The sequence below is a fragment of the Triturus cristatus genome, chromosome 3_1 (genome assembly GCF_964204655.1).
Source record: "Triturus cristatus chromosome 3_1, aTriCri1.1, whole genome shotgun sequence".
Taxonomy (NCBI): domain Eukaryota; kingdom Metazoa; phylum Chordata; class Amphibia; order Caudata; family Salamandridae; genus Triturus; species Triturus cristatus.
In genome coordinates this window covers 1,162,021,133-1,162,047,917 of record NC_140583.1, presented here as the reverse complement: position 1 = coordinate 1,162,047,917, position 26,785 = coordinate 1,162,021,133, and the positions used below count along the sequence as shown (strand labels likewise).

The 26,785-nt window shown below is 47.2% G+C and overlaps 1 protein-coding gene across 3 annotated transcripts in view; it reads right to left on the bottom strand.

The window, feature by feature from the left end:
* The window catches only part of LOC146861711 (uncharacterized), a 539,257-nt gene that overhangs the window by 212,234 nt on the left and 300,238 nt on the right, over nucleotides 1-26,785 (bottom strand). For 2 of the 3 annotated variants that reach the window (XM_085646062.1, XM_085646063.1), the window contains exon 7: nucleotides 19,188-19,280. The exons of the other annotated variant lie outside the window; for it this stretch is intronic. In XM_085646062.1, coding sequence (XP_085502188.1) covers nucleotides 19,188-19,280 — 93 coding nt within the window. The remainder of the gene's footprint in view (nucleotides 1-19,187; nucleotides 19,281-26,785) is intronic. 3 annotated transcript variants of the gene reach the window in all.

Sequence of the window (26,785 nt, the reverse complement as noted above, 5' to 3'; positions counted from 1 at the left end):
TGGAAAGGCAGTTGAACCGCAGATATTCTCAACTAAAAATCCAGGCTGAAAGCACCAGGGACACCTTAGAGGAGCCTGATGCGCTGCAAGGGCAGGCCGAAGACACTACTAAGGGCTCACTACAAGCACTATCTGAGGAAGTGAGAGGTAGATTTCTGGTTTCGGAAAGTAACCAAATGGATATTAAAAACTCATGTGAAAATCTAGAAGTTAAGTTAGACGCACTTGCTGTTAGGACTGCGGCACTTGAGTTCACTGTGGCTGAATTAGCAACTCAGACAGAAGATAACACAAAACATGTAGCTACACTAAAAGAGAAAGGGCTGGAGATGCAAGATAAACTAGAGTCTTTAGAGAATTCACAGAGGAGGAACAACATCCGCTTACTCAAGGTCCCGGAAGGGGTGGAGGGGAGCAAACTAAAGAGTTTGTAGTAAAGTTAATAAAACAGGCCACTGGTATTGAATGCTCAGAAGAGGCACTTATGGCCGATATACAAAGAGTGCACAGAGACCCAACCACAACAAAACGAGACCCAGAAAAATCTTAGTGAATTTTTTAACATACAGTTTAAAAGATGAAATTCTCAACAAAGCTCTTAAATTAAATTCTCTATTTTCATAAGATGTAGCGTTCCAAATACGATCAGCAGTTTCTGCGATGACAGCTTCTAGGCAATGAGTTGCGAAAACTACTTGATCCTCTAAAAAAAATGGGGGACACAGCACAACTAAAATTCCCAGCATCGTTGAAGGTAATGCATAACAACAAAATGCAGGTATTTAGACGAGTGAAAGATGCTGAAAATTTCTTACAATCAATTTCAGGGGGGCCAGAGGGAACAGGAACAAAAAAATAGTGGCTCCATCGGGGTATAAATAGTTTGTAAACGAGTATTAAGCTCCTGACCTGAGGAGGGGAGTCCCATAGGCCTAAGTAGAGGCCATGGAAAGGACAAGCATTAAAAATGCAGTAGGTCTCGCCTTTTATTAAGTTAAAGCCATTTGCTTTGCTATACAATACCATTATCAAAGCAAATGGCTTTAACTTAATCAAAGGCGAGACCTAATGCGTTTTCAATGCTTGTTTAAAATGATATTGCAGCTGGGGTTTGTCTTTTGTCAGGTGGGGCGGGACCTGGCGTGCTTGAGGGGGTGAAATAGGGACCGGAAAGGACCACTTTTGCGATGGGGAATGGGGCGGCTCGTTAGAGGGTACTGAAAAGGGGGCGGCAATCAGAGTAAGAGACTGGGGGAAGGAGTGGTTGTGCAAGGAGGCGGGGATTCGAAGACCGACGGGTTGCCGGCAAGGGAAACCGTGGCTGGGGCGGGAAGCCGGAGTAGAAGGGAGCTGCACCCCAACGGCACCTGGTACAAGACACCTCAGACATGGCGTCATTTCCAGGACGGGCGCAGCTCCCACGCCAATTTCCAATCATTCCCAGTTTTCGGTTTACTTTTCCTCTCTATAAGGAGTGGAGCAGAAGTTTTACAACCACAGAGCAGGAACGTGCCTGCACCTTGTCGACACTTTATACCGACTGAAACTTAAACCTCGACAAAAGCACAAAGGTACATTCCAGAAAAACCTTCCTATTAAACACACTTGAATTTGACGCTCCACTCACTCCCCCTTTAACACGGGTAACGCACAGCAAGTTGTTTTCAAACTTAATCCCTCCTCCTGCCCCGTCATAAAACAATGTAACTGCGTTTAGAGCCCTCCACAAAATAATATCACCCTTTTCTCAAGAAAAACACCTGCCTGACATCTGAAAACGGACTTCTCCCTGTACTCGTCTCGCACCTTATTTCAGTCATCCACCATACCCCCTTATCGCTCACATCTGGAACAGTGGCCTCACAGCCCGACGTCCCAACACCCCTCTCTTCTCGCCCATGGCTACCAGACACATGGGGCTGTGCTATAGCACACCGGTGCCCGGAAAGCTGCAGGAGGCCCAGAGCCATAGCGAGCGTATCGACCGGGAGATATACGAGCATGCCAAGGAGGAGCTCAAAGTGCTGCGGATCCTACTGCTTGGTGAGTGGGGCAGCCGAAGGGGGGAGGGAGGGGCAGCTTGTGGTGGATACACATGGGAGACTCAGGTGGAGGCACTGGGAAATAACAAGCCCGGGGGTCGGCGGAGCGTGGCGCGCGCGCGCTTTGGGGTGTGTGCGCCTGCGCTTCTCAGAAGCGCGTCCACAGACCCCGATCGCTGCGCGTGCCCCGGTCTGTCTCCCTTGAGAGGCATCACGGTAACAATAGTTCTCGTTGGCAGCAGCGCTTCGCGCTGCAACGCCAGCGAAACCTAAAAAAGGAGGGTTCTCCAGGGAAGGTTTCACTAGGAGAGGGAAGAGGGGCAAGGGGAGGAGCACAGGGTGGGGAGCAGTGGGAACACATTTTTTAAAAAGTCAGAACCGTCAGAGTAGAATGCTTTATTCAGAGATGATAATGGAGAGATGATCGGTTCAATAGAGAATCAGAATTTTAGATTAAAGGTGCTTTCCTGGAACCTGAACGGTTTAAGAACAAATTACAGGAGGCAAAAAATCTTTCAATACTCAAGAGACACTTCGGAACAGGTCCTTATATTACAGGAGACACATCTTTCAGAAAATGAGCTAAAATCCTTGTGTAAACCCATGAAGTGGATTTAAGACGTGATTTGCACAACACAACTACTTCCAACTAAGGGAGTTGCAATAATTATGAAAAGAAAACCTCAGCTATCTCCTTAGAGGTCAGTACGGTGGATAGGATGGTGAGATGGGCCATAGCCAAAATCAAATGTCATGGGTTTAAATTCACAGTAGCAGGTTACTATGGCCTAAATATAGATGGCACGGCCCCTTTCCAAGAATTTATTGTCTGAATTGTTAAATTATCCAGATCCGTTAATATTGGCTGGAGATTTCAATGTGGTGTTAGATCACGTATTCGATAAATCACAAAGGAGTAGATCCATTCCAAACTTTAAAATGAGAGCATTGGGGAAAAATGCGATTAAACAGCTAGCTTGGTATGATGTGTGGAGGACTAAAATGGGTAATAAGAGAGGCTACACCTTTCACAATAAAAAATACGGACATAAGTCTAGATTAGACTACTTCCTGTTGAGTACCGTTTTTATAAATTGGGTTTAAGGTTGTTAAACATGTGCGGGAACATCTTTCTGACCATTCAGCAGTGACATTAACACTCAAGAATCCGACTAGACTGACATCCAGGAGATGTACACTAGAGCGGGCTATTCTTTTGGAGGAAAGCATAACTGAAGTTAGTATTGGAATCAGAGGCCTTTTTTCAAATTAATCTGGACACTGCCTCGATACAAGTGGTCTGCGAAGCGTACAAAGCTTATTTAAGGGGTCTAATAACCTCTATACAATCTGCTAGACATAAAAAATATAAAATAGAGGTTGAGGAAATAGAAAGAGAAATACAGGAAAAAGAGCAAGACCTCATTACACATCAGAGTAATCCTTTGGACGCAGACATGTCAGCAAAGTTAGAGTCTCTTAAATCAGACTTGGCAGCTGTCCTCGATTCATGGTTGAAAAATAAATGGCAAGCCAGTAAGTTATCTCATTTTGAATATGGGGAGAGCTGCGGGAAGCTTTTGGCGTGCAAGACCAGAGAAGATCTGGCTGAAAGCACTATTAATGAGTTAAATTTGGCTGATACGTGGAATATACTTAAGATCCCAGAGCTATTAAAAAGGCCTTTCAGCTACACTTTGAGAAAGTGTACCATGAAGACTTAACTGTCCAAGAAGGGGAAATAAAAAATTGGTTGGGTCAGACACCCCCGAATAGAATTTCTGAAGATAAATCTCGAAATATGGACATGCCGATTTCAAGTGTAAACCTGGGAAAGCCGCAGGCCCAGATAGACTGCCTGCGGAATTATATAAAGTTTAAAAGAAGTTCTTGTTCCTGTTATGTTGGTATTATTCTCTCATATTTTTGAAGAAAGGGGAGATATACCACCCTCATGGAATGAAGCAACGGTAGCGTTAATCCTCAAACCTGCTAAATCACCACGCTCATGTGACTCATATCGGCCTATTTCGCTGCTTAACATCGATTATAAAATATTTACAAAAATACTGGTAGAGAGGCTGAATAGAGTGGCAGAGAGTTTACTTTACAGAGATCAAAAAGGTTTTGTTAAAGGGAGAGGAATTAGAGATCCTACTTACAATTTAATTGGAGCAATTGATGTAGCAACTCTATACAAAATCCCCTTGGCCATAATAACTATAGATGCCACGAAGGCTTTTGATAGGGTAAACTGGGCCTATTTCAAATATATATTAAAAGAGAGTAACCTAGGAAAAAAAATTGCAGGTCAATCTCTTTGATTTATACAGCCCCTACTGCTAGAATTCTAGTGAATGGCAACCTATCTGCCCCAGTTAAAATCCAGAGAGGGACTCGCCAGGGTTGTCCGTTATCTCCAATATTATTTAATTTATATATTGAGCCGTTGGCTGAAAAGAACAGAATACACCCAAATATACCTTCCTTTAAATTCAGAGATTGGGGCAAGAAGGTGGCGTTATACGCCGATGATCTAATTATATTTACTTCAGACTTGAATACTACTATCCCGTTAATATACAAAGAAGCACAAAATTTTGGGCGGGTTTCGGGATATGAAATAAATGCAGCCAAAACTGAATGTATGCCATGGAATTTGGATGCTTTTGCCTATTCAACAAAAAAAGTAATAAGGTATTTGGGAATATTAATCACCCAAAACATTGACAAGATTGCAGAAACAAATCTTCAAAAAGTTAGGAAAGAAATACACAACTCCTTAATGGGATGGGCATACTTACCTTTGACTCTCAATGGCAGAGTTCACTTAATAAAAATGATGCTGTTGCCCAAAATAATTTTTTTATTACAAAATGTCCCGCTGGCATTTAACGAAAATAGATTGAACTCTCTTCAGTCGAAACTAAATACCTTTATCTGGGCTTCAAAAGGTAGTCGAATATCGTGGAAGAAGCTGCGAAGAAAAAAAAACCAAAGGAGGGCTATGCCTTCCAGATCTAGTTTTGTATGCAAGGGTATTCTCGTTGAAAGGCAGGCAAAATGCTCATAGACTTGCCAGATGGCTCAGATATTGGTGTAATGTTCAAGGAGATGCTCCTGGATGTGGAAAGAGGGAGTCAGGGTTTCTTATATAAATACGGAGATCCGAGATTTTTAAAGAAAGTCTGCCTGAAAGTACTAAACGGTTTAGTCAGCACTTGGGCTAAGATAAAAAAAACTTTAAAAATGTGTTATTTAAGTGCTCACGCACCTATTTGGAATGCCCCAGAATCACCAGGATGGACTAGAGACGTTTTGTCAACTCCCTTAATCGAGGCTGGAATTCTGCGATGGGAACAGTTGATACAGAAAGGATCTCTGTTAGCTTGGGAGGAGATGAACTTACTTACAGATAATAGATTGTCGAAATTTAAGTACTGGCAAATAAAAAGCTGGCATCAAACTATCGGGATGGAGGTGGGCATGTCCAATGAACTGCAAACGACACTATCGGGAACAATTGAACAGAAGAAAGAAGCGGCAACTCTATACTGGTTACTGCTCGAACTAGAAGAGGGTGAATTTAAACTACCAACGGAGCTGTGGGGAGAGACCTTGACGGGCAGCAACCTCGAAGATTTATGGCAAGTATCTCATTAAATTCTTCACACCAGATTGAAACCTGTAAATTTAAGAAATCATAATTTTTCTGTTCACAGGGTGTACTGGTCTCCTCTAAAGCTCTCTAAATTTTCGAATGGTCCATCACCAAAGTGTCCAAAATGTTTCCAGATCAAGGGGGATGATGTCCACATGTTTTTAACTTGTCCAAAGCTGAGCCATTTCTTGACAGAGGTAAATAGAAGGTATTTTTGGTGCAAACACTCAGGTAAGCATAACTTTAACCTTAGTTATTTTTGGATTGTTCTCACATTATGAGTCTTTGACAAGGTGGGAAAATCAGTTATGTTTATATCTGATGTTACTTGCACGAAGGGAAATCTGTAAAAAATGGGTCAAAGATACTTCGCCAAATCTATTGGATTGGGTGATCTCTATTAAGTATACAATGAAGCTAGACAGAGTCAGAATAGAAAAAGATAAAGATCAAAATAACAAAAAAGATTTTTGGGGACCATGTGAGAAATGGTTAAGCAGTCTGGATCAATAAAATGAAATTAGTCCAATGATTAAGCCTTTACACTAATTTACTTTATCTCTCTAGTTTCTGTGAGGCGCCCCAAGTGATACAGAACAACGTTATAGAGAGGCTCTGTGTAAAGCATATCCATCTAGATATAGAGCTCTCCAGTTGGTGCTAACCGAGATGGGGACCACAGGAGTTAATCGAATAAGCTCTGAATTTATCTGATGGCGAATGAGGATAAAAATAAAATAAAAAAGGATGTGAGACAGTTGATCTCACTGCACTTTTCTAAAAAATAGCCTGTAAGGTGTGATATAGTAGATCGCTCTACAATACCAAATCAGAGCACTACAGGTACTGAGAGTTTAGCTCATTTAGATATTAATCTATCAGAAAGTCTCAACAGGAGCCGACGTGACAAGACAGTACTGTTACAGTCCATCAGACAGTCATATAAAAGGTAGTTAGGGGGATGTATCAGATCACATTTTATTAATCTATCAAGGTCTGATGGAATACCTACATGTAATAAAAGAAAAGATCACCAGGAACTATTCTAAGAAAGCATATCAGGGGCCGCGAGGTGATGTTAAAGTGCATCAATCGCTCTGTGATAATTGGAGTACTATTGGGGCTGGCAGCTGCCATAGCAGCAAATCACCGTATTTCAACAAATTATTATGAATGAATGGTGTGTGGGAAGGTACAATAACTTACAATTGACTATGGTGCATGTCCTGAAGAACAATCTATAAAAGAGATCAAACGGTTATACTTTAACCGTCAAAAGCCCCACCAATGACACAGAGCAAGTCGGAATAGAAAAACACTCAGACAAAAATGGATCAGTCCCAGTCAAAGGCAGCAGTTCACCATGACAAAAGTGTAACCATTTAGAGTTTGAAACCAAGCACACTCTTCAGAATAAAATAAATACAACAGTTTATCAGTTATCCGAGTTGCGATCGGCGGCTCTTTCTTCAAGTTCTTCACAAAAACGATAAACAAAAATTAAAGGTGCTTCTTCATCTGTTCTCAAATGAATACAAATGAAAGGCATCTATAACAGATCAATAATAGTTCTGGGTTTTTAACAAACTCGGGCTCAGCACAGCAAATATACAATTTTAACTGAAGAATATTCTTCATAGAATCAGACAATACATTAACTCATGTGGATGTTCTGGAAATGAAATGAATTTGATCCCTGGGCTCTCGAGGGGAAGCAAGGAGTAGGATGGGTAGGATCAACGAGGGCGAATTAGAATGACAGCCTTCAGCAGTAAGCGAAAGCGCACTGGACCTAAGCAAGGAACTGCAGAGCTGGCACCTCGGCCTGCTAGGATGGTACATGAGAGGGGAGGTCCATACTGAGGGTTCCGTCTGGGATGGGACTGGTGGCTGTAGGATGCTCTTACCGCCTCAGGCCTGAAGTGAGATGAAGCAGAACAACTTATGAAGAGGGGCCCCAGGTCAGACGAGAGCATGGGGAGTGGCAGGCTGAGCAGGGATTCCAACAGACTGACTGTCCATACATTGTAAGCAGTCAGAATTTTGGACTTGTATCTAAACTGCAAGCTTTTTGAGAGGGTGTGTTGATACCAAGGAAGAGAAATATGGCCTGTGTCATTTATGTATTCTGCACTTACTGCTACGGCAAGGATGATATAAACAATGAACTAAAGTAAACATATCTAGACATGGTTTGGGTTCTACAAATTCTGTAGCTTGTAACATTGGAACTAGACAGTCAAATTACACAAGATAATGTAACTATCAGAAAGGCTAGGACAGCATTGCATGGAGCTGTCAAAATCCTTCAGGTGTCCCCAAAGGGCCAGATGGAATGGTAGTATATTAACTTCTTTAACACCAAAATTGTAGCATCAAAAATAGCAAAAGCATCACGCTCCTTCCTTCATAACTCGGGCAAAGGCACATCAGACTTTATACCATACTAAAGCACTTCTATCCAATAAGACCTTACTCTCAAGTCCGCAGAAAGAAAGGAAGGAGAAGCCCACACTCGAGAAATATGATAGGGGATGAAAAAGAGGAAGTCAAGGGAGAAAGCGAGGGGTGGGAGATGGAGAATACCCACTCCACACAAGGCGGTATTAGAAAAGAGGGAAAGTTAACAGGCAATAATAATAACTGAAGGCAAAAAAAGGCCAAATATTGATCATGGACTAACAACAATTATATCACGTGCAGAATACGTTCATTTTGATTTAGATAAAGCATCTGAACTTCTCACTCTACTAAGAAACTCATCCTGAGATGCTTCTAATTCCACTCTAAAAACAACCGAAATGCGTGCACGAAGAATGCAGAATAAGATGCAGGAAGATTGCCACTGTTAGTTCCCATTTCTCAGCAGCCAAACTTGGAAAGAGCTGCGTGTTATTTGGGCTTCCAGGCACAGGCATAGCGGTGCCAGAATCCAGCATCACTGTGAACTGCGGCATAAGGCTGCATGCATGACAAGGGAAGAGAGAATGAGCAGCCAAACACTTGATGGAGCAAGGACTCGTAGAAAAGAGACTTGCTCGGAAGCAATCCTCTTGTTTAATTATTAACATTGTATTAACTCCGTATTGTGTAAAACGAATACGCACCGCAATGAAAGTAAAAGACTGCAACGCTTATGTATGTGTTTACTAATATAAGTAACTCGAGCGAAATTCTAAAATGGCCTCTAATGGGAAATCTTTATTGCACATGCGTCAACTGCATCTACGCAGTATGACGAGCTATCGCTTGGTGGGAATTTCTCGCGCATGAGCAGAAGCTATTAAAATGGCTGCTTGGAGGGGCCTTTATTGGGAGGGGCGGGTATCTGTTTGAAAGTGGTGTTTGATTAAATGATTATCCGGCTAAAGCACGCTTAGGTTAAAAGAAGAACGACACTGGCCCAGATGGTAGATATATCATTGTAATATGCAATTGAGATTTGCCGCATGTTCTTTGAGCTGATGTTCTTTCAGCTGATTTTCAATAAAAACATTTAAACCATAAAATGGCTGCTTGAAAGCTCACATGTGTCAGGGTACAGACAGGTTACTCACCAATCTTACAAGCCGGATACAGCAGGAGCGATCTCTGTAGCTTGGTTACCCTATCCCCACGATGGACTCGCCTAAGAGCAACCAAATACAGCCCAACAGGTAACTCCACCACCGGGGAAAAGGGAAAAGAAAACAGGGAATGGGAAGAAAAGATGTGGCTGCACGACTCCCTCCGAAAGGCTGGCCTAGAGTTGGTAGCTTCACTCAGGCTGTCTAACCCCATGTCACTGCAGGAAGAGGAAGAACATACCACGTTGTAGTATCCTCTCTATTCATATATATACGCTGCGTATAAACACATATATAGAGATAGGGTTAAAGCAGTGAACACTATCATGTGTATGACAAATGTCCCTTTATGTTGCAGCCCAAACAAAAATAATTAGCCCTGGTATTCCCAATGTGCCTGTTGCCCCATGAACAGGTACTTATCTCAATGAGTGTTCTCACACAAGTTCTCTGTGCTCTTGGCAGCAGGGTAGGATCCACTGGGGTCGCTCTCCGAGCCTTTTAAGCGTTAGGAAACTGTGATGGCGCGGCAAACAATATTAATCTTTATAAGTCAGTGTCGCTCTCTGAGCCTTTCATGCGGATCCAAGCGTAAATGAATACTGGGTCTCGGCGGTAATCGAATAATGAGCTTACCCTCAGGAGATGCCGAGATAGGTGTCCTCTAGGCAGCTATGTGCGTGTACGCTTACATCGCTGCGTTCTCCAGCGCAATGCTCTGAGACGTAGGTCAGCACTTCAGTGCGGTGCCGTCGGGTCAAGGCTCCCGGGAATCCTTCTCCGCCGCGGGGAAAAGAAGTTGAGTGTCTTAGACGCGCACTCGAGCACTTTTCACACGATCAGCGACGCGTGTGAGTCTGTGATGCTGAGCCGCGCTCCAGCACGGCGATGCAATCTAACGATCTCCGCGAGTTCTAGGATACTCGCCAGATGCGAGGCAATCAGAGATTGACAAGCACCTGGCCTTAATCCGTTGAAGCTCTTATAGCAGTCACAGGAAGGGCTTCCGCTAGGTTCCTAGGAATTAAGGGAATTGAAGTCCCTGCACACGTAACAACCTAAGCTAGTTACGTCATATGCCCAGCAGGGGTGCGCATTAGCGCCGACGCCTGTCAACATGCTTCGCATCTGCTTAGCTGGAACTAAATCTAGCTATGTTACTAATGATAACGTGGGGCAAGCAATATTGATTAAAGGGGGTTAGAGTAGAGGTAGGTGGTTAACATTGAAACCATTTATTTTTGGAATGAACATTTGTTTTTCTGACACTCTTAATAGTGCGTAATTTGGGCCTCTTGAATGAATCCAAAGTCTGTTAGTCATGTGACCCCCGCACATGCCTGATGAAACTGAGCTGGAAGAGTGACGATACCCTTGAAAGTGGTCCAAGGACAGAAAAGATAAATACCATGGGAACCAGCACTGTAAACCTCTGGTTGAATAGATGTTCACGACATTTTAAACATTTGTTTCTAATAAGATGTAAATACGGGTGGGAATAAAGTTTTTGAATAACAATAATAAAGGGGTTGGACTAATGAACAACGGAGTAATAGCCTAAGATTGACATATTAGAATGGTGTGATGATCTTCCCCCCCTTGCCTGTCCAATCAGTTAGTATTTTTACAATATTGAAACATAAATGGGAGGTACATGAATATAGAAAGGTATAATTGAGGTAGCCTTAGCTAGTTAGTTTAGTCTGAGATGCAGATGCAGACGGAGATTTGCTGAATGCTGCAGAGAGAAAAGTACATCTGCACATTCACAAAATTATAGTTACCTAGGATGGTGTGGAAACCAACCCCCTGGCCAAGGAGCTGGGAAGAGTCCCCCGGTAAAGATCAGGCGACAAAGGCTTCAGGACAGGACTAGTACAGTGCACCATGTGTGCCCAGGGCTTGTAAATCAAATGCTGCTGGTGGGCTTGCAGCACTGGTTGTGCCACCCACAGAAGCAGCTTGTAAAGGGTGTCTCAGGTCTGCCATTGCAGAGCCTATGTGCAGTCTGGTACTGCCATGCTGACTGACCAAGTGCACCCACTTGCCAGTACATAAACCTTCCCTATGGTAGGTCCAAGGGCAGGGTGCATTGTAAGTATAAGGTAGGACATGTCCTGGTGTGTGTTGCATGTCCTAATAGTGAATTACAGCCATTTTCCTTTTTCACTATTGCAAGGCTACCTGTTCCCCATAGGCTAGAATGGGCAGTTTGATTATTACATCTTATAATCCTAACTGACTCAGGGAACATGGTAGAAATTCGAATTTGGCATGCCTGAACTCAGAATGATAAAATACATCTTTTAGTGAAGTTGGTTTTAACATTCTGTGTTTCAAAAATACCACTTTTAGAAAGTAGGTATTTTCTTGCTTAACTGTCCAAGCCTGCCTCTGCTAGGTTGTGTATTGTGTGTCTGGTTCTGTTAATGACAGGGGCTGGGGATTACAGGGGAGAGGGTGAGTCAGCACAGGGCTGAATAGAGAGATCTGCATGTAGATGGGTGGGAGGAGTTGCACCTGGGACCTGAATAGGGCTGTGCCTTCCCTCCACAATGCTGGCTCCACCTCTTGTGGTGTGTCTGATGTCTCTACCCTGCACTCTGAAAGGAAAGAAGGAGTCAGGTAAACAAAGTGCTCCAGGACTGACCAGAACTGGTTTGGACTAGGCAAAGGCCTCTCTGCCTTCAGAGAACAAAGAGAAAAGTAGTATAAATATGGGGACCCAAACCCCAAGACTTTAGATCACTTCTGGAACAACAAGACACACCTCTGCCAAGGAGAAGAACCAAAGGAAGCTGTAGGAGTTCGACTGCCCCCCCTGCCAGTGTGCTGTGTTGTTGGGTTAGCCTGCAGTGGTGTCTTCATTGCGATCAGGAGAGGAGAAGGAACTTTTACAGAACTTTCATCATCTTGCAGAATATTTCTCCAAGGGCTTGAACTTGTGCTTGCCTCCTGCTGAAGTCTCAGGGACAACAGACTTCACCACCAGCTCCCCTCTGAATTTCCTTGCTGGGAATTCTATCTGCAGAAGCGTGCGTGTTGCTTGGAGCTGGAAGCGTGACGCAACGAGAAGAAGCGTGTCGCCGCCGCAGCTGTAGTCAGCGCATCGCCAAAGAAGCGTGCCGCAACTCCCAGAAGCGTGTCTTCGTCACAGCTGTCTGCTGTCGCATCACCGGAGAAGAGCGTCGCAACCGTAAGGGTCCCCGTTGCATCATCAGAGAAACGTGTCACAGGGCCTGTCGCGGCTCCAAAGTAAAGAGTCGCCGCAAGGCTGCCAGGGCGTGTTGCATCGTCTCAACGTCGTCTCATCAAGGGCGCCATCTAATCGCATCGAGGTGCCATCTTGAAACATCGCAACCGGGCTGCAGCACGAGAATCTACGCATCACCTCCTCTCCGGTAAGGATCAAGACACATCCCCTACTCTGCACAAGCACTGAGGTGCGATGCATCATCTCCCCCGAAGCAAGGAACCAACGCATCTCCAACAATGTAAGCCTTTTGTTTATTTTGAGTTACGCATCCAGGTACTTTTGTGAGAACTGTGTTGCATTTACCAACAACTTGAACTAAACTAATTCTACCATCTTTAAGTCAATTTTCAGTACAGTATTGTGGATTTTTGTCGTTTGTGGTCTTGTGTTAAGTCTATATAAAGAATACTTATTTTTATAAAACCTGTGTGGTGTCTATCTGTAGTGTTTTCACTGTATTACTGTATGTGTTTACAAATGCTTAACACACTGCCTCTGAGATAAGCCTGTCTGCCCGTGCCAAGCTACCAAGGGGGTGAGCAGGGGTTATCCAGTCGTGTAATCCCTTTTCCATGACTTAGAAGCAAAGGTCCTTATTTGGTCAAAGGTACCGACCTCTGCCAACTAGAGACCCCCTGTTCTAACAAATCCCCTATGTGTTGATCCTCAAAGTCAGTGAGTGGTAAGCCCTGAACTTTGTAAAGGAAGAGGTCAGTTTAGAGAGAAAGTGGGGGAAGTGAGGGCTGAGGCAGGGGAGAAGGTAGGGAGGGGACAGGTGGGTTAGACTGTGGAAGACAGCTAGTAGCCTTGTTGTGCTGCTACCTCTGCTTGGGTGGTGGCAGAGGCTTGAGAGCCCCCTCGAAGATGATTAGTCTCTTGGATGCCTGTGTGGAAGGATTCAGTGGCTGGGCGAGAATCAGTCCATGATGTGCAGTGTGTATCAAGTTAGTCCTGCAGCTTTTGGAGAACAGGTTCCATGGAGCCGATGGACATTGCTGGCTTTAGTGGCGAGGGCTTCTGGGCCAGCGTATAGGTCGTCGGCGTCGAAAGGTATTTAAATGCTGAAGGTTTTGTCTGCGAAGGGAATTTCAGAGCCAGGGTGAAGGCGCTCAGCACCTAGTGTGTTGAATACAGAATCTTCTTCAGTGCCGAGCCTCAGCTGGGCATGAGGTGTTAAGTGGAAGATGGGTGCTGACCATAGCCCGAAGGCAGCTGCGGCCTGAAAGCCTGCTTCTGAGCCTAGAGCGTGGCTGCACTAGCCCGGGGTGGGAGGCCTGCTCGGAGTGCAAACGGGTTCGAGGGGAAAGAGGAGGAGGGATGGTACTCACGACCAGTTGAGCGGGCAGGCGGTCTTCGATCTCCGAGATGGAGCCGGATCTTACATCAGGTAAGAAGGCTTCCTTCTCGGCTGCCAACTACTCTGGCTGGTGTTCCCCTAAAGTTCCTCAGTGCCGAAGATGTTTATGGAGTCATCTGCACTTGTACATAACATTTCCAAGTGATGAGTTTAAAGGTCTCGAAGGGTCTTCTTCGACTGGAAGGAGCTGTAGGTGTCATAGGCTGCCTCGTCATGCTTCGAGGATAAGCAGAGGTTGAAGACCCGATGGAGATCGCCCCAGGGTATTTTGTGCGACACCAAGAACAGTAGCAGTAAGGCATCCATTCGGTCATAAGTGAGGAACAGTCATCAAAGAGCAAACAAACAGGGAATGCCATGAAGGGCAAGACACCCTCCTGGAGGGTCGAAGTCAAAGGAACTAAAGTGAACACCTCGATGGTGTTGATCCGGAGCTTGGTAACAGAAAACTGTCTAATAATGGAGACAATGACCATGGACACTACCAATAGGAGGGGGAGTCACACTACCACGTGACTTGATAAGACTACTTGGAAGAAAAACAACTTGTACACATGAGGGATCAACACAAGATGGCAGGAGCATGCACAAGATGGCAGGAGCATGCACAGCATATGTATCTACAGTCACACATTCCTACATGACAAAGGCATTTTCTCTTGCCATGTGTGTACAGTGTAAGCTGCTGCCTAGCCAGAGCACAGTGGTGCTCCTGACATACATATATGTTTGTGGGTGGTATATATACACAGCAGCTCACATATGACATTGAACAGTCCATACCATAGGTGCACTTTTGGCACCATCTACAATGGAGTTACAGGCAAGTTAATCAGGTCAAATATAGGGAGTTCAAATGTAGAGCACATTTTAGAGGACAGGCACAGACACTTTACTTCTGTTTAGAAGAGGTAAAGTACACAGAAGCCTAAAGCCAGCAAATACTGGGCCAAGAAAAAAGTTAAACAATCTAAAGTGACCATGCAGAAAAAGCAGATTTGTTGCAAGTACTATATTAATGTGCATAGTGGTAAAAAATAAAGAAATGCAGAAGAACAGGCTATGAGGTCAGTCGAGACCTGGACACCCTCACACAAAGTCCTCTACCGTTTTAGGTTGCTACACACTGTATATGCGAAATTGATACCATTGTGCGCTGTCAAACATGAAGACCGCCTTGAGACTCGAGCGTCACAAACAGAAGTGTATACACCATCTACATAAGTTCCACAAATTTGGTTAAAAAAAGCCATGATTATGGGAGACTGGTAGAAATTCTAAACAGGGAAGACCTATAAGCATCGCCCTTTAAAGAGTAAAAGATCAATCTTTTGACTATAACTCCCGCTCCTCCTACCAATACTCTCAGAAAGCCAGTTTAGAAAGGGCAACAGTAACTCTTTGAAAGATGTCTGCACTTTGGGCGCACCCTGAGTCTCACAAAACAACACTGGGGTCTCAGATCATTACTAGGGAAAGCCATCAGTGAGCCTGCATGATTGTTGAGCTCAGAGGGGAAATATGACAAAAATGATAGAAACTATTTTAAAAAAACTACACAGGCCAGCGTAGGATTGCTCTCAAACGCAGGAGGATGTGTGTCCTCTGTACCGAAAATATGAAGTGATTTCACTGTGTGTGGAAGATTTGAGCAAATATAATAGTAGTCAAGTAAATTGAGGATATGTTGTGACCAACAAATTATTAGCTGGCATGAGTATAAGCAACCAAGTAAAAGGGAAGAAAAAACAACCTACTGCATCCGGCAAAACAACAGTCCTTCATTGTGAGGCTGGCACTGTAGGTCTGTAGGGAAATACATAAAAGGACAAGGAAGCAACACGTTGACAACGATTTGTGGTATTGGCTCGCCCGAACATGCACAGGAATTCAAAGATGCCTGCCTGTTTAGGCCCAGCAGTCGAGTGATGGAAAATTAAGCCCTGCCCAGTCGGCTGCTGTTGGGGAAAAGTTTACAGATCCAGTCTGACACCTGAGAAGAACATTCAAAGATGAGGAATCTATGATAAGCATCGCTCAGAGAAACAATTATCTATAAGTGCGTTTAACAGCAAAAACATACAATTCCTGCTTTGGCTAGTGCCTTCAGAAAACATGGACGATTTTTCTGACATCAATGGATTCCTGTCTGTCATTGTGCAGTCAAGTGTATTATGTTCAAACCCTCTGTAAAGGTGACCCTGACAATGTGCACATCACGTTTCTACATGTGCTTTCTCCTTACAACGTTTTCATAACTCTTTAGTTCTGAAATATTTTTATTGCATTGCGCCTATTGCCAATTTGGAGAATTTAGGATCTTGCCAGTAATCACCTTATGTGATAACATTTCCCTGCACTAGATTATTTTTGGGCTGTGATGATAACACCCCTCATCAGCCAGGCTAGCTTGAATCCATTGGCAAAGTGAGCAAGGGCCCCATTTCTGGCCATACCGTGCCAACTTAGGGCGAACAAAGCAAACACAAGGAGATGATGGACAGAGCGCTGAAACTTTTCAGACACTCACCCCAGTCTCAGATCTGGGTTGAATCCATCATTGTTCGTTAGCTCACTTCGCCATCCCAGTTCAGACCCAGCCATATGCAAATCAGTCTTGACCCTGTTCCTCATGGGAACAGTCCAGACCGAGCTGCCAAGCCAGGTCTTCCCTGGACCTGAAACAAACATCCTGGGACCGGTTTCGGGTAACACTCCTCATCAGCCCGGCTTGCTTGAATCCAGTGGCAAAGTGAGCAAGGGAGCCACGTCTGCCCATACCCTGCCAACTTGGGCGAAAAAAGCAAACACAAGGAGATGATGGACGGAGCGCTGAAACTTTTCAGACACTCACCCCCGTCACAGATCTGGATTGAGTCCATCACCGTTCTTTAGCTCACTTCGCCACCCCAGTTCAGACCCAGCCATATGCAAAACAGTCTCAACCCTTTGCCTCATGGGAACAATCCAGCCCGAGCTGCCAAGCCAGGTCATCCCTGGACCCGAAACAAGCATCCAGGTAACACCCCTCATCAACCAGGCTAACTTGCATTCAGTGTTAAACTGAGCAAGGGACCCACGTCTGGGCATACCCTGCCAACTTAGGGCGAAAAAAGAAAACACAAGGAGATGATGGACGGAGCGCTGAACCTTTTCAGACACTCACCCCACAGCCATTTCTAGTCGGCAGGTTTTGCTGCACATTCATTGTCGCCTTACAAGTGGTAGATTTACTTCTGTATTATTTCCCTGTAACTGCCTGAGATCCTGGCAGGATCTGACTGTCAGCTATGCCAGACCTACCGAAGCAGGATTAGCCCTATGAGACTAGCGCACAATATTTTAAACAAGCATCCTGGGTCCGATTTTGGGTAACACCCCTCATAAGCCGGGCTAACTTGAATCCAGTGGCAAAGTGAGCAAGGGCCACACGTCTGGCCATACCCTGCCAACTTGGGCGAAAAAAGCAAACACAAGGAGATGATGGACGGAGTGCTGAAACTTTTCAGACACTCACCCGTCACAGATCTGGATTGAATCCATCACCGTTCTTTAGCTCACTTCGCCACCCCAGTTCAGACCCAGCCATATGCAAAACAGTCTCGACCCTTTGCCTCATGGGAACAGTCCAGCCCGAGCTGCCAAGCCAGGTCTTCCCTGGACCCGAAACAAGCATCCTGGGACCAGTTTCAGGTAACACCCCTCATCAACCAGGCTAACTTGCATTCAGTGGCAAACTGAGCAAGGGACCCACGTCTGGGCATACCCTGCCAACTTAGGGCGAAAAAAGAAAACACAAGGAGATGATGGACGGAGCGCTGAACCTTTTCAGACACTCACCCCACAGCCATATCTAGTCGGCAGGTATTGCTGCACATTCATTGTCGCCTTACAAGTGGTAGCTTTTACTTCGGTATTATTTCCTTGTAACTGCCTGAGATCCTGGCAGGATCTGACTGTCAGCTATGCCAGACCTACCGAAGCAGGATTAGCCCTAGGAGACTAGCGCACAATATTTTAGCACATCGGTTTCTCACAAGCAAAATTCATAGTTGAAGAGGTCCAAAATAAAAAAATGAACAGGGTGAAACATAATGCATGTGGAATTTCCGTTTGTCTTAGTAAACATTTTGAAAGTTTCCATTATGCTATGATTAGCACCGGTTGTGAAAGTCTATAATTTTCCAGCTAGTACCTTTTGCCGTCTTCCCAAATTCCAGAGCTATCGCTTTGCATTTTCCCATAATTCTCCATTAGTTCATTTTGCATGCTTACATAGTGCTAACATTGTAGTCTTTGCTAGTTCCATAATGTCCAGTTAGCCCACTTTTATGTAGCTAATAAACAATCCATAATGTCATAGAAGCACGCTCTAGCAGTTTTCAATAATCCCTTACAAATAAGCTTTGACGTTTTCCGCTAAGCTTCTAGTATGTCTCCTTTTGCACAAGTTAGCACTGTGCATTGTGTTTACTGATCGTGACTAGCAGGGCCCTTACTTATTGGCTTTAGAGACTTGACTTTGGTCAGCCACTTTGTGGTGTTAATGGACTCTCATTCGGAACCGGCATGAGAAGGAATAGGCACTGGCAGGACAGAGGCCGACTGAAAGGTTCAGTGCAAGTACTGGAGGAGCCGAGGACTCCAGTTTATGCCGCATCTTCTACCCTCACGTACTGCTTCTCAGCAGCCATTAGATGTCTGCTGTTCTCGGCTACGATGGCAACATCAACAGGAAACAAGCAGTTGCCCTTCAGAGGAGTTAGCAGACTATATAGTCCAGCCGTAATGCCTCAGATCCTGGCACACTGGTCCTTTGTGCTTTTGCCAGCCAATCCTCATAGGGACAATTGTCAGCTGCAGAGAGTGCCAACCAGAAAAGTTCCCTAACTGTCCTCCATCTTGAGATAAAAGATTGCTTAGAGCAGCAGCAACATAATAATCCACAGACATATGGATTATATGTTCAGCAACATTGTGGTGCCGAGTGCAACAGGTTACCCGCAGGCTCCACATTGGGCTTTGCTGCATGTTGCACAGTCTGTTAAAAAATAATGGCAGAAGAAGTAGTACTTCACATTGGGGTTTGCCCATGTCATAACTGTTTTAAGGAAGTAGCCTCCGTGTGAGACAAATGCTCTATAACAAAGGTTCGAAAACTGTAACACGACCCACAGAAAAATAAAAATCAGCCTCTAGTTTGTTGATGTGCCACACGCCACTGGAAGAAATGCTCTAGATGTGTGTTCTACTAAAATCACTTTGTACCTCTTCTGACTCTATCCAGCTGAACCCTTATGCTCACCTGGAGGACTGACTATGCTTTCTTCTTTTGTATTGTTCCCATGATTCATACAACTAGGCTCTTCCTTGGCTGGTATGTGAATAATGTCATGCCCTGTGGAAAAAAGAAGCGATTCTAATCAACGGTCTCAAATACGCTTGATTCGATTTCATTTAAAATCATAAAAGCAGAATACAGTGTAACCAGTGATGTACTTAAAATCATTAAACAGTTGTGTTAATTTCAAATATGTAATTACGGTGTTATTAGCTTAACAAGTCGAACTACATGGTACATCAAATTACTAGGAGCCTAAGGCGACCTGCCTAGATCAGCAGGTAGACCATGTAATCCATGCAAATTGAGCCTTGCACACATGATCGGAACATCATGAAATAATTAAAACTGTCGGGTTAAACCATTACAGACATAAAAATAAAGTGCTAGTGCAGCTACCTTATGACTAGCATCAGAGTGTTTTTGAGCTAGACAAAGAGCTTGTGCATTAAAAGTCTATGTTTCTATGTGAGTTCTGTCTTTGGTTTAGGAGACCGCTTATTAGGCTGGGAGCTTTCTGTTTGCGGAGTAGGCCATTCTACATTTCTTTTTGCTGATCTGTAACTAGCGAGGGCAGAAATACCTTTTGTGTGTTTGCATTTCAGTCCTTTTGTCTTGTATGACTGCAGTCTTAGTGCAGCGTACTACCTCTTTTTGTGGCTAAAACCAACTAGTTAGTTGAAAATACCTCTTTACAAGTCTTGTTGCTTTTCCTAGACTTTATCTTAAGTGAGCAGTGAGCCTGGGAAAGCAAAATGCCCATAGTAGAGGAACTGGATTCATCTTTCTCCTATTTCTAGTTCCTTCGCTGCTAAACTCAAACTTCACTGCCTTACATGCTATCTGGACTGTTGATCCTCCTAATGATTTTATTACGGCGGATCTGCATGTTCTTATTTACTGTTGCCTCAATGTCGGTCGTAACAGATGTTTCCGAAGAGATAAAAGTGATGGGCATATACATTGTAGGAGAAGTAACGATTCACTACTGTGTCCGCAAAGGTAGCCTCCTGGGCGGGCCAAGTCTGTTGCCATTTTGGTGTGAGATCTTTAGGTGGATAAACTCTCGTCCTCAGTAACATCAAGTTGTGCTTTTTTAATTATGAGAAATGTTCCTGCAGATATTGTTGAGGTTTTAAAGCTTTTTATGTTGGCATCACCTCCCACGCGTGACTGTTGTGCACCAGGGCTGCTCTGTCTCTTATTGATGATCGCAGAGTAATAGCTTTATTAGTTTGAATTCAGAGTAGGCAGGTATTGTGTGCCATGCCTCACCTAATTGTAGAGATACAAGAGACTGGAGTTCTTTAGTCCGGATTGTATTACGATTTCTAGCCAGCAATGGTGGGCGAGGAAGTTTGCCTCTGCTGCCCTCATTCTCCAGTAGAATTTTTAAGGGCACCTTGTCTTGCTGGAATCTGTTTTTTTTACAATCCGAGCTCCAGCCTGAAATTTGCTTGTGGTATGTGTCGTGGTATCGAAAATATTTTCTTGAACAGATTAGATTGTTGCTTTTACTTGCTTTAAGGCCACGTGTTTTTGCATTTTAACTAAAATACTACAATTTATAGCATATACTTTCTTTAACAGGTAGCATTCTTTACTGAGAACAGTAGAGTTGTACTGGCAAAAGGCTTCACTGTCTATATTGTTTTCAAAGCACCTTTTAAAGTGCAGGCCTGTACTGATGGTACTGCAGGATGTGAGACAGTTGGAAACAGGTTGATGGAGAACATGGCGGCCGGCGAGTAGCGGGTCAGGGAGGGTCCCGCAGGCCAGGAGCAAAAAATGGGCTAAATTATACACTCTGAGACAAATGAAGATTTAATGACCCCCAGAAAGCATGGACTAAAGTGAAATATCCAGTATGCTCAATACCGTGTATTATTTGCTTAATTTTCATTCATAACGATATTCGTGTTACCTGTATGATTTTGCATGCCTCCTGACGTGGTTGTTCTAAATGCCTGGCGGCAACGTGGTATAGACTGCGCGGGGACTCGGCGCAAGGTGGCGGAATCAGAGGTTGTAAGCGTTTCAGGGAGTCCGCAGCGGAGGTGTTTGGAGAAGCCACAGGACCTTCATGTAGGCTGGGAACCGCTGTGGTCCGCGCAACTAACAAGCTGCGCCACGGACGGAAAGCCGTGGCAAGGCTCCTCTTCCAGAGCTTCCAGAGCGGGAGATGCGAAGGCAGTGACAGAACCAGCAGAGCCACGGCGTTGGAGGAATTACAACCCCAGAGTTTGTCCCAGAGCCTGAACGGAAATCGGCCGCGGCAGCTGCAGCTGCAGCAGGAGGAGGCTAAGGAGAGAGGAAAGTCTGTATGAGACCTCTCGGGTGAGAAGGAGAGGAAAGACAGAGGAGCAGAGCGTCACTGGAGAAAACCTTGATTGTAGGCTACCGGATACAGGGTGGATACAGTCCAGATATTCTTTAAGAAGTTCAAAGTTGAGTTCACATATGGTGGGCTCACACGATAGTGAAGATATACAAAATTGAGGGGCAGAGCAACCCAAAAGTCTAAAGAAGCCCCCACCACAAAAATTAAATAAAAAAAGATTCAGGGGTTTGCAAAAAAAGGGTGCCTTGCAAAAAAAAAAAAACAGTATACCACAGTTTCAACAGACCCCCAAATTAACGCCTTCTTTAAGAAATTATTTTTAAATTGCTCCTACCACACTAATATTAAAACCAGTATCTGAGACCTCTACGTATGACTCCAGTGAGTCTTTAAGCTCCTTAAACAGCATTTCCACATCTAATATGTTTCATATACTTATGGACAAAGGAGGATTGCAGGAAGAAAATACCTTACAGTGTTCAGTTTAAGGAGTCTTTAAGCTCCTTAAACAGCATTTCCACATCTAATATGTTTCATCTACTTAGGGACAAAGGAGGATTGCAGGAAGAAAATACCTTACAGTGTTCAGAAATGACGGACAAAGTAGATAAAACATAAGGAACATAGGAACAGGGAGTCCAAGGCAGTCCTGGAAAGGCAGTTGAACCGCAGACATTCTCAACTAAAAATCCAGGCTGAAATCACCAGGGACACCTTAGAGGAGCCTGATGCGCTGCGAGGGTAGGCCGAAGCCACTACTAAGGACTCACTACAAGCACTAGCTGAGGAAGTGAGAGGTAGATTTCTGGTTTCGGAAAGGAACCAAATGGATATTAAAAACTCATGTGAAAAACTAGAAGTTAAGTTAGACTCACTTGCTGTTAGGACTGCGGCACTTGAATTCACTGTAGCTGAATTAGCAACTCAGACAGAAGATAACACAAGACATAGCTACACTGAAAGAGAAAGGGCTGGAGATGAAAGATAAACTAAACTAGAGTCTTTAGAGAATTCAAAGAGAAGGAACAACATCCGCTTACTCAAGGTCCCGGAAGGGGTGGAGGGGAGCAAACTAAAGAGTTTGTAGTAAAGTTAATAAAACAGGCCACTGGTATTGAATGCTCAGAAGAGGCACTTATGGCCAATATACAAAGACTACACAGAGACCCTTTAAGCCTCAACAACAACAAAACGAGACCCAGAAAAATCTTAGTGCATTTTTTAACATGCAGTTTAAAAGATGAAATTCTCAACAAAGCTCTTAAATTAAATTCTCTATTTGCATAAGATGTAGCTTTCCAAATACGATCAGCACTTTCTGCAATGACAGCTTCTAGGCAATGGGAGCTGGGAAAACTACTTGATCCTCTAAAAACATTGGGGGCAACACCTCAACTAAAATTCCCAGCATCGCGGAGCGCTAGGTGGCGCTAGCCAAGATGGCCGCAATGGAGTGAGGCTCCTGGATGCTGGGCCCCTCGCATCCGCACCACATCCGCGGTGGCTGTCCTAGGTCTGAACTGATTACCGGCGAGTGTAGGGGAGCCGCTGCCCTGCCCCCGGAGCGACTTTAAGCCGTTTCGGTGCCGCTGGAGCCGCGCTAGACGGCCCATGGGCCGCACCGGTGGCGGGGACGCGCCCAACCGGTTCCCTGGACGGCAGTGTCTGCTACGAGTGCCCCCGGCGCGCCACGAGGGGCGAGGGCCGCAAGACCGCCAACGGCTGACCCGGGACCGGAGGACTGGCGGACCGGACCCGCGCTGGTACTAGACCTTAGGTGAGCTGGGGGGTGCGACGGATGGCGAGCGCCCCCCCCCCCCCCCCCCCGGTGGTGGAGAGGCCCTGCTCGGCGGGCAGATCGGCCCGAACTGAACTGAACGTGTCTGACTGAGGGGCCGGCCCCGACCTTACCGCTGCCTGCGCACGCTCTTTCCCGGCGCCTGGGCCGGCGCTGCCTGAGAGGGGCGGCTCCTCCTGGCCCCCCTGCTGACCTATCCTGGTGGATTCCTGTCTGGGTGCTCCCGGAGGTGGTGTGGGCGAAGGCCGTAAGACTGCCAGCGGCTGCCCCGGGACCGGAGGCATTGCGGAACGGACCCGCGCTGGTTCTGGACCTTAGGCGAGCTGGGGGGGGGGGGGGGGGTGATACGGCGGATGGCGAGTGCCCCCCGGGGGTGGAGAGGCCCTACTCGGTGGGCAGATCGGCCCGCGCTGAACGGGTCTGACTGAGGGGCCGGCCCCGACCCTACCGCTGCCTGCGCCCACTCTTTCCCGGCGCCTGGGCCCGCGCTGCCTGCGAGGGACGGCTCCTCCTGGCCCCCCTGCCAATTTATCCTGGCAGACTCCTGTCGGGGTGGTCCGGCCCTCCCGGACCCTGCGGACAGCCGCTGCACTTGGGGCGGGGACGTACACTTGGCGCCCGCGGCGCCGACCTGTGTGAGCGGCTGTGCTGGATCTCCCCTGCCCTGCACCATTATCCGAGAGCCATTGACGGCGGGGAGGGCCCCCCCCCTACCGCTCCTTGATTGTCTTCCCCGGCGCTGTCCCTGGCCCCCGGAGCTGGGGGGGGGGGGGGGCTCCGGAACGATGTGGAAGCGGCGCTCCCTGGTGACTTGGTCGAGCCGGTGAGCTGGGGTGATAGACGGCGCCTCATTGGCCTGCGCGCTGTACACCGACGGAGGGCCATCGCGGGCGCGGACTGTAGCGCGAAGCTCAAGACGTGGTGAAGGCGGCTCGGCACGGATCCAGCGTTGGGGACAAGAAGCGCCTTTGCCCTTCCCCTTCCCCTTCTCCTCGATCTCCTCCTCCTTTGGCCTAGTGCAGGGGGCTGCTTCGTTTGGCGAGTGGGAGCCGCCTGCTGGTCCACTGCGCCCACTCTCGTGCCCGGCCCGTGCTCCCTGGGTCCACCATGAACAAGGAAAAAGGCTCCAGACCACCGACCGCGTCCCACCAGACGAGGATTGACCAGTTCGCAAACTCGGACCCGCCGGGCGCGGGCGGGGGGGGGGAGGGGGGGGGGGGGGGGGGTCCGGCCCCGAACAAAGACTTGGCCGTCATCCTTCAAGCCATTGATGCCTCCCGCACATCCCTGGAGGGGATGGTTGGGGAGGTGAAGGTCGATGTTGCGCTCCTGCGGCAGGATCTCCGCAACGCCACGGCTCGCATTACGGAAGCGGAATCCCGGATCTCCACGGCAGAGGACGACATTCGCCTACTACAGGACCAGGTCCGGGAGCTCACAACCCACTCCAAAGAACTGCACAGGCGGGCAGAGGATGCCGAAAATCGCGCCCGTCGCAATAACCTTCGCCTGGTGGGCTTTCCGGAGGGGGTCGAGTCTGGCCGAGCTGATGACTTCCTCGGGACGTGGTTTAAGTCCTGGATGCCGGCGACCGGTCTGTCGACCTGGTTCGTGGTGGAAAGGGCACACCGGTCATTGGCGGCCAAACCTTCAGTGGGAGCCCCCCCCGCGCCCCTTTATCCTTAGGATCCTCAACTTTAGGGACAGAGACGCTATCCTGCGGGAGGCGCGGGTGCGTGGCCCCTTGACTTTCAATAACCACACCATTATGATCTTCCCGGACTACACCCGGGAGGTCCAAGAGCAACGCCGCTCCTACACGGAGGTGAAGCAAAAGCTACGCTCCCTGGGCCTTCAATACCAGCTCCAATTCCCGGCCCGCCTTCGTGTCGTTTTCCAGGACAAGACGCTGTTCTTTGATACCCCCAGGGCAGCCTGGACCTGGCTCACTGAGGAAAGGCCTCTGTGCCAGCCCGCCGGGGTGTCGTCCACTGCTGTGCCCCGGGGCCGCGATGCAGCTGGATCCCGACGACCACGGCGCAGGAAGCGCACACAATCCCGACTGCGCCGAGGCGCGGCGATGTCTCAGACCCGGTCTGCGAGCACCTCTGAGAGACAAGTGAGGGACTCCTCGGCCTCCTCTGGCACATCATCTCATGCGGCTGGGGGGCCCCGGCGCCGCTTGTCACCCTGACCAGGCGGGTCTCAAACTCCCCTCAACGTACAGATTGACCTGTCCGACCTCTCCCGCAGTCCTGCTATGTAACTTACTGTCTGCTTCATGCATCCACAGGGGGAGGCGGCGGCCCTGTCCGGGGGCGGGATGGGAGGGGCTTTGCCATCTTAAGCTTTCCCGCAACAACCTAGGGCGCGACACTGGAATCCATGCTTCAGGAGGGGTCCACCACGCTCTTTACACCCGAGTATTTAGGCTTGGGTTCTTGTAATTGTTGGGTCAGTTAGGGCGACAGATGCTTCCGTTCTTGAAGTGTAGGGTGGGGGGTGGGGGGTTGGGGTTGGAGAATTGTTGGTTGTTCCTCCTTGGGAGACTGTTTTGTTTGGGTTGGGTCTGTTTTCCTTTGAGCCTCTTATGCTGCACCACACTCCGCGCGTCGCCACACCTCTCCATGCAGTCACCCGCACAGGCTCCGCCGCCGCTCGCTCTCCAGCGCTGCCCACTGGCCTCCCCTAGCGTGGGATCCGTCGTCCTGGCATCCCCTGGCCACTTCGTTCCTAGCGCGCTCTGTTCCCATCACTCCCATGGGTGACCTCACCTCCAAGGCTCAAGTGCGCGTCCTGTCCTGGAACGTGAACGTGAACGGCTTATTGGATAGACTCAAGTGCACTGCAGTCCTTAAGTATGCCCAGCGCGCGGAGGCCGACGTGCTCCTGCTTCAAGAAACCCACCTGCTTGGCGAGAACTGTCCCTTTTTGGCGCGATATGGGTACGACCGGGTATGGCACTCGGAATTCTCTCGCGGATCACGGGGGGTCGCCGTCCTGTTGCGCCGCTCCCTCCCTTTTGTCTTTACCCGGGTGAATTATGACCCCCTCGGGATGGGGATCGCCGTCTGCGGCACGCTGGAGGGTCGGCCGCTCAATCTCCTGTCACTCTACGCGCCGCCCACCGGGTTGTCCCAGGCCTTATCCCACGTCGCATCTTTGTTGGCATCTCTCTCGCCGGGCGCTATTGTTTTGGGAGGGGACTTCAAAGCTGTCTCTGCTCCACAGCTCGACTCCTCCGGTCCGGTTTCGGCGCCCCGCGCCGCGCGGGCAAAGCAGCTGGTGAGTGTGGCGGAGGCTTAGGGCTTATGCGATGCGTGGCGTATCTGGCACCCACGCGCGCGGCAATACACTCACACCTCGGCCGCCCATCACACTCATGCACGAATTGATGCGATCTTTGTCCCCTCCACCGACTGT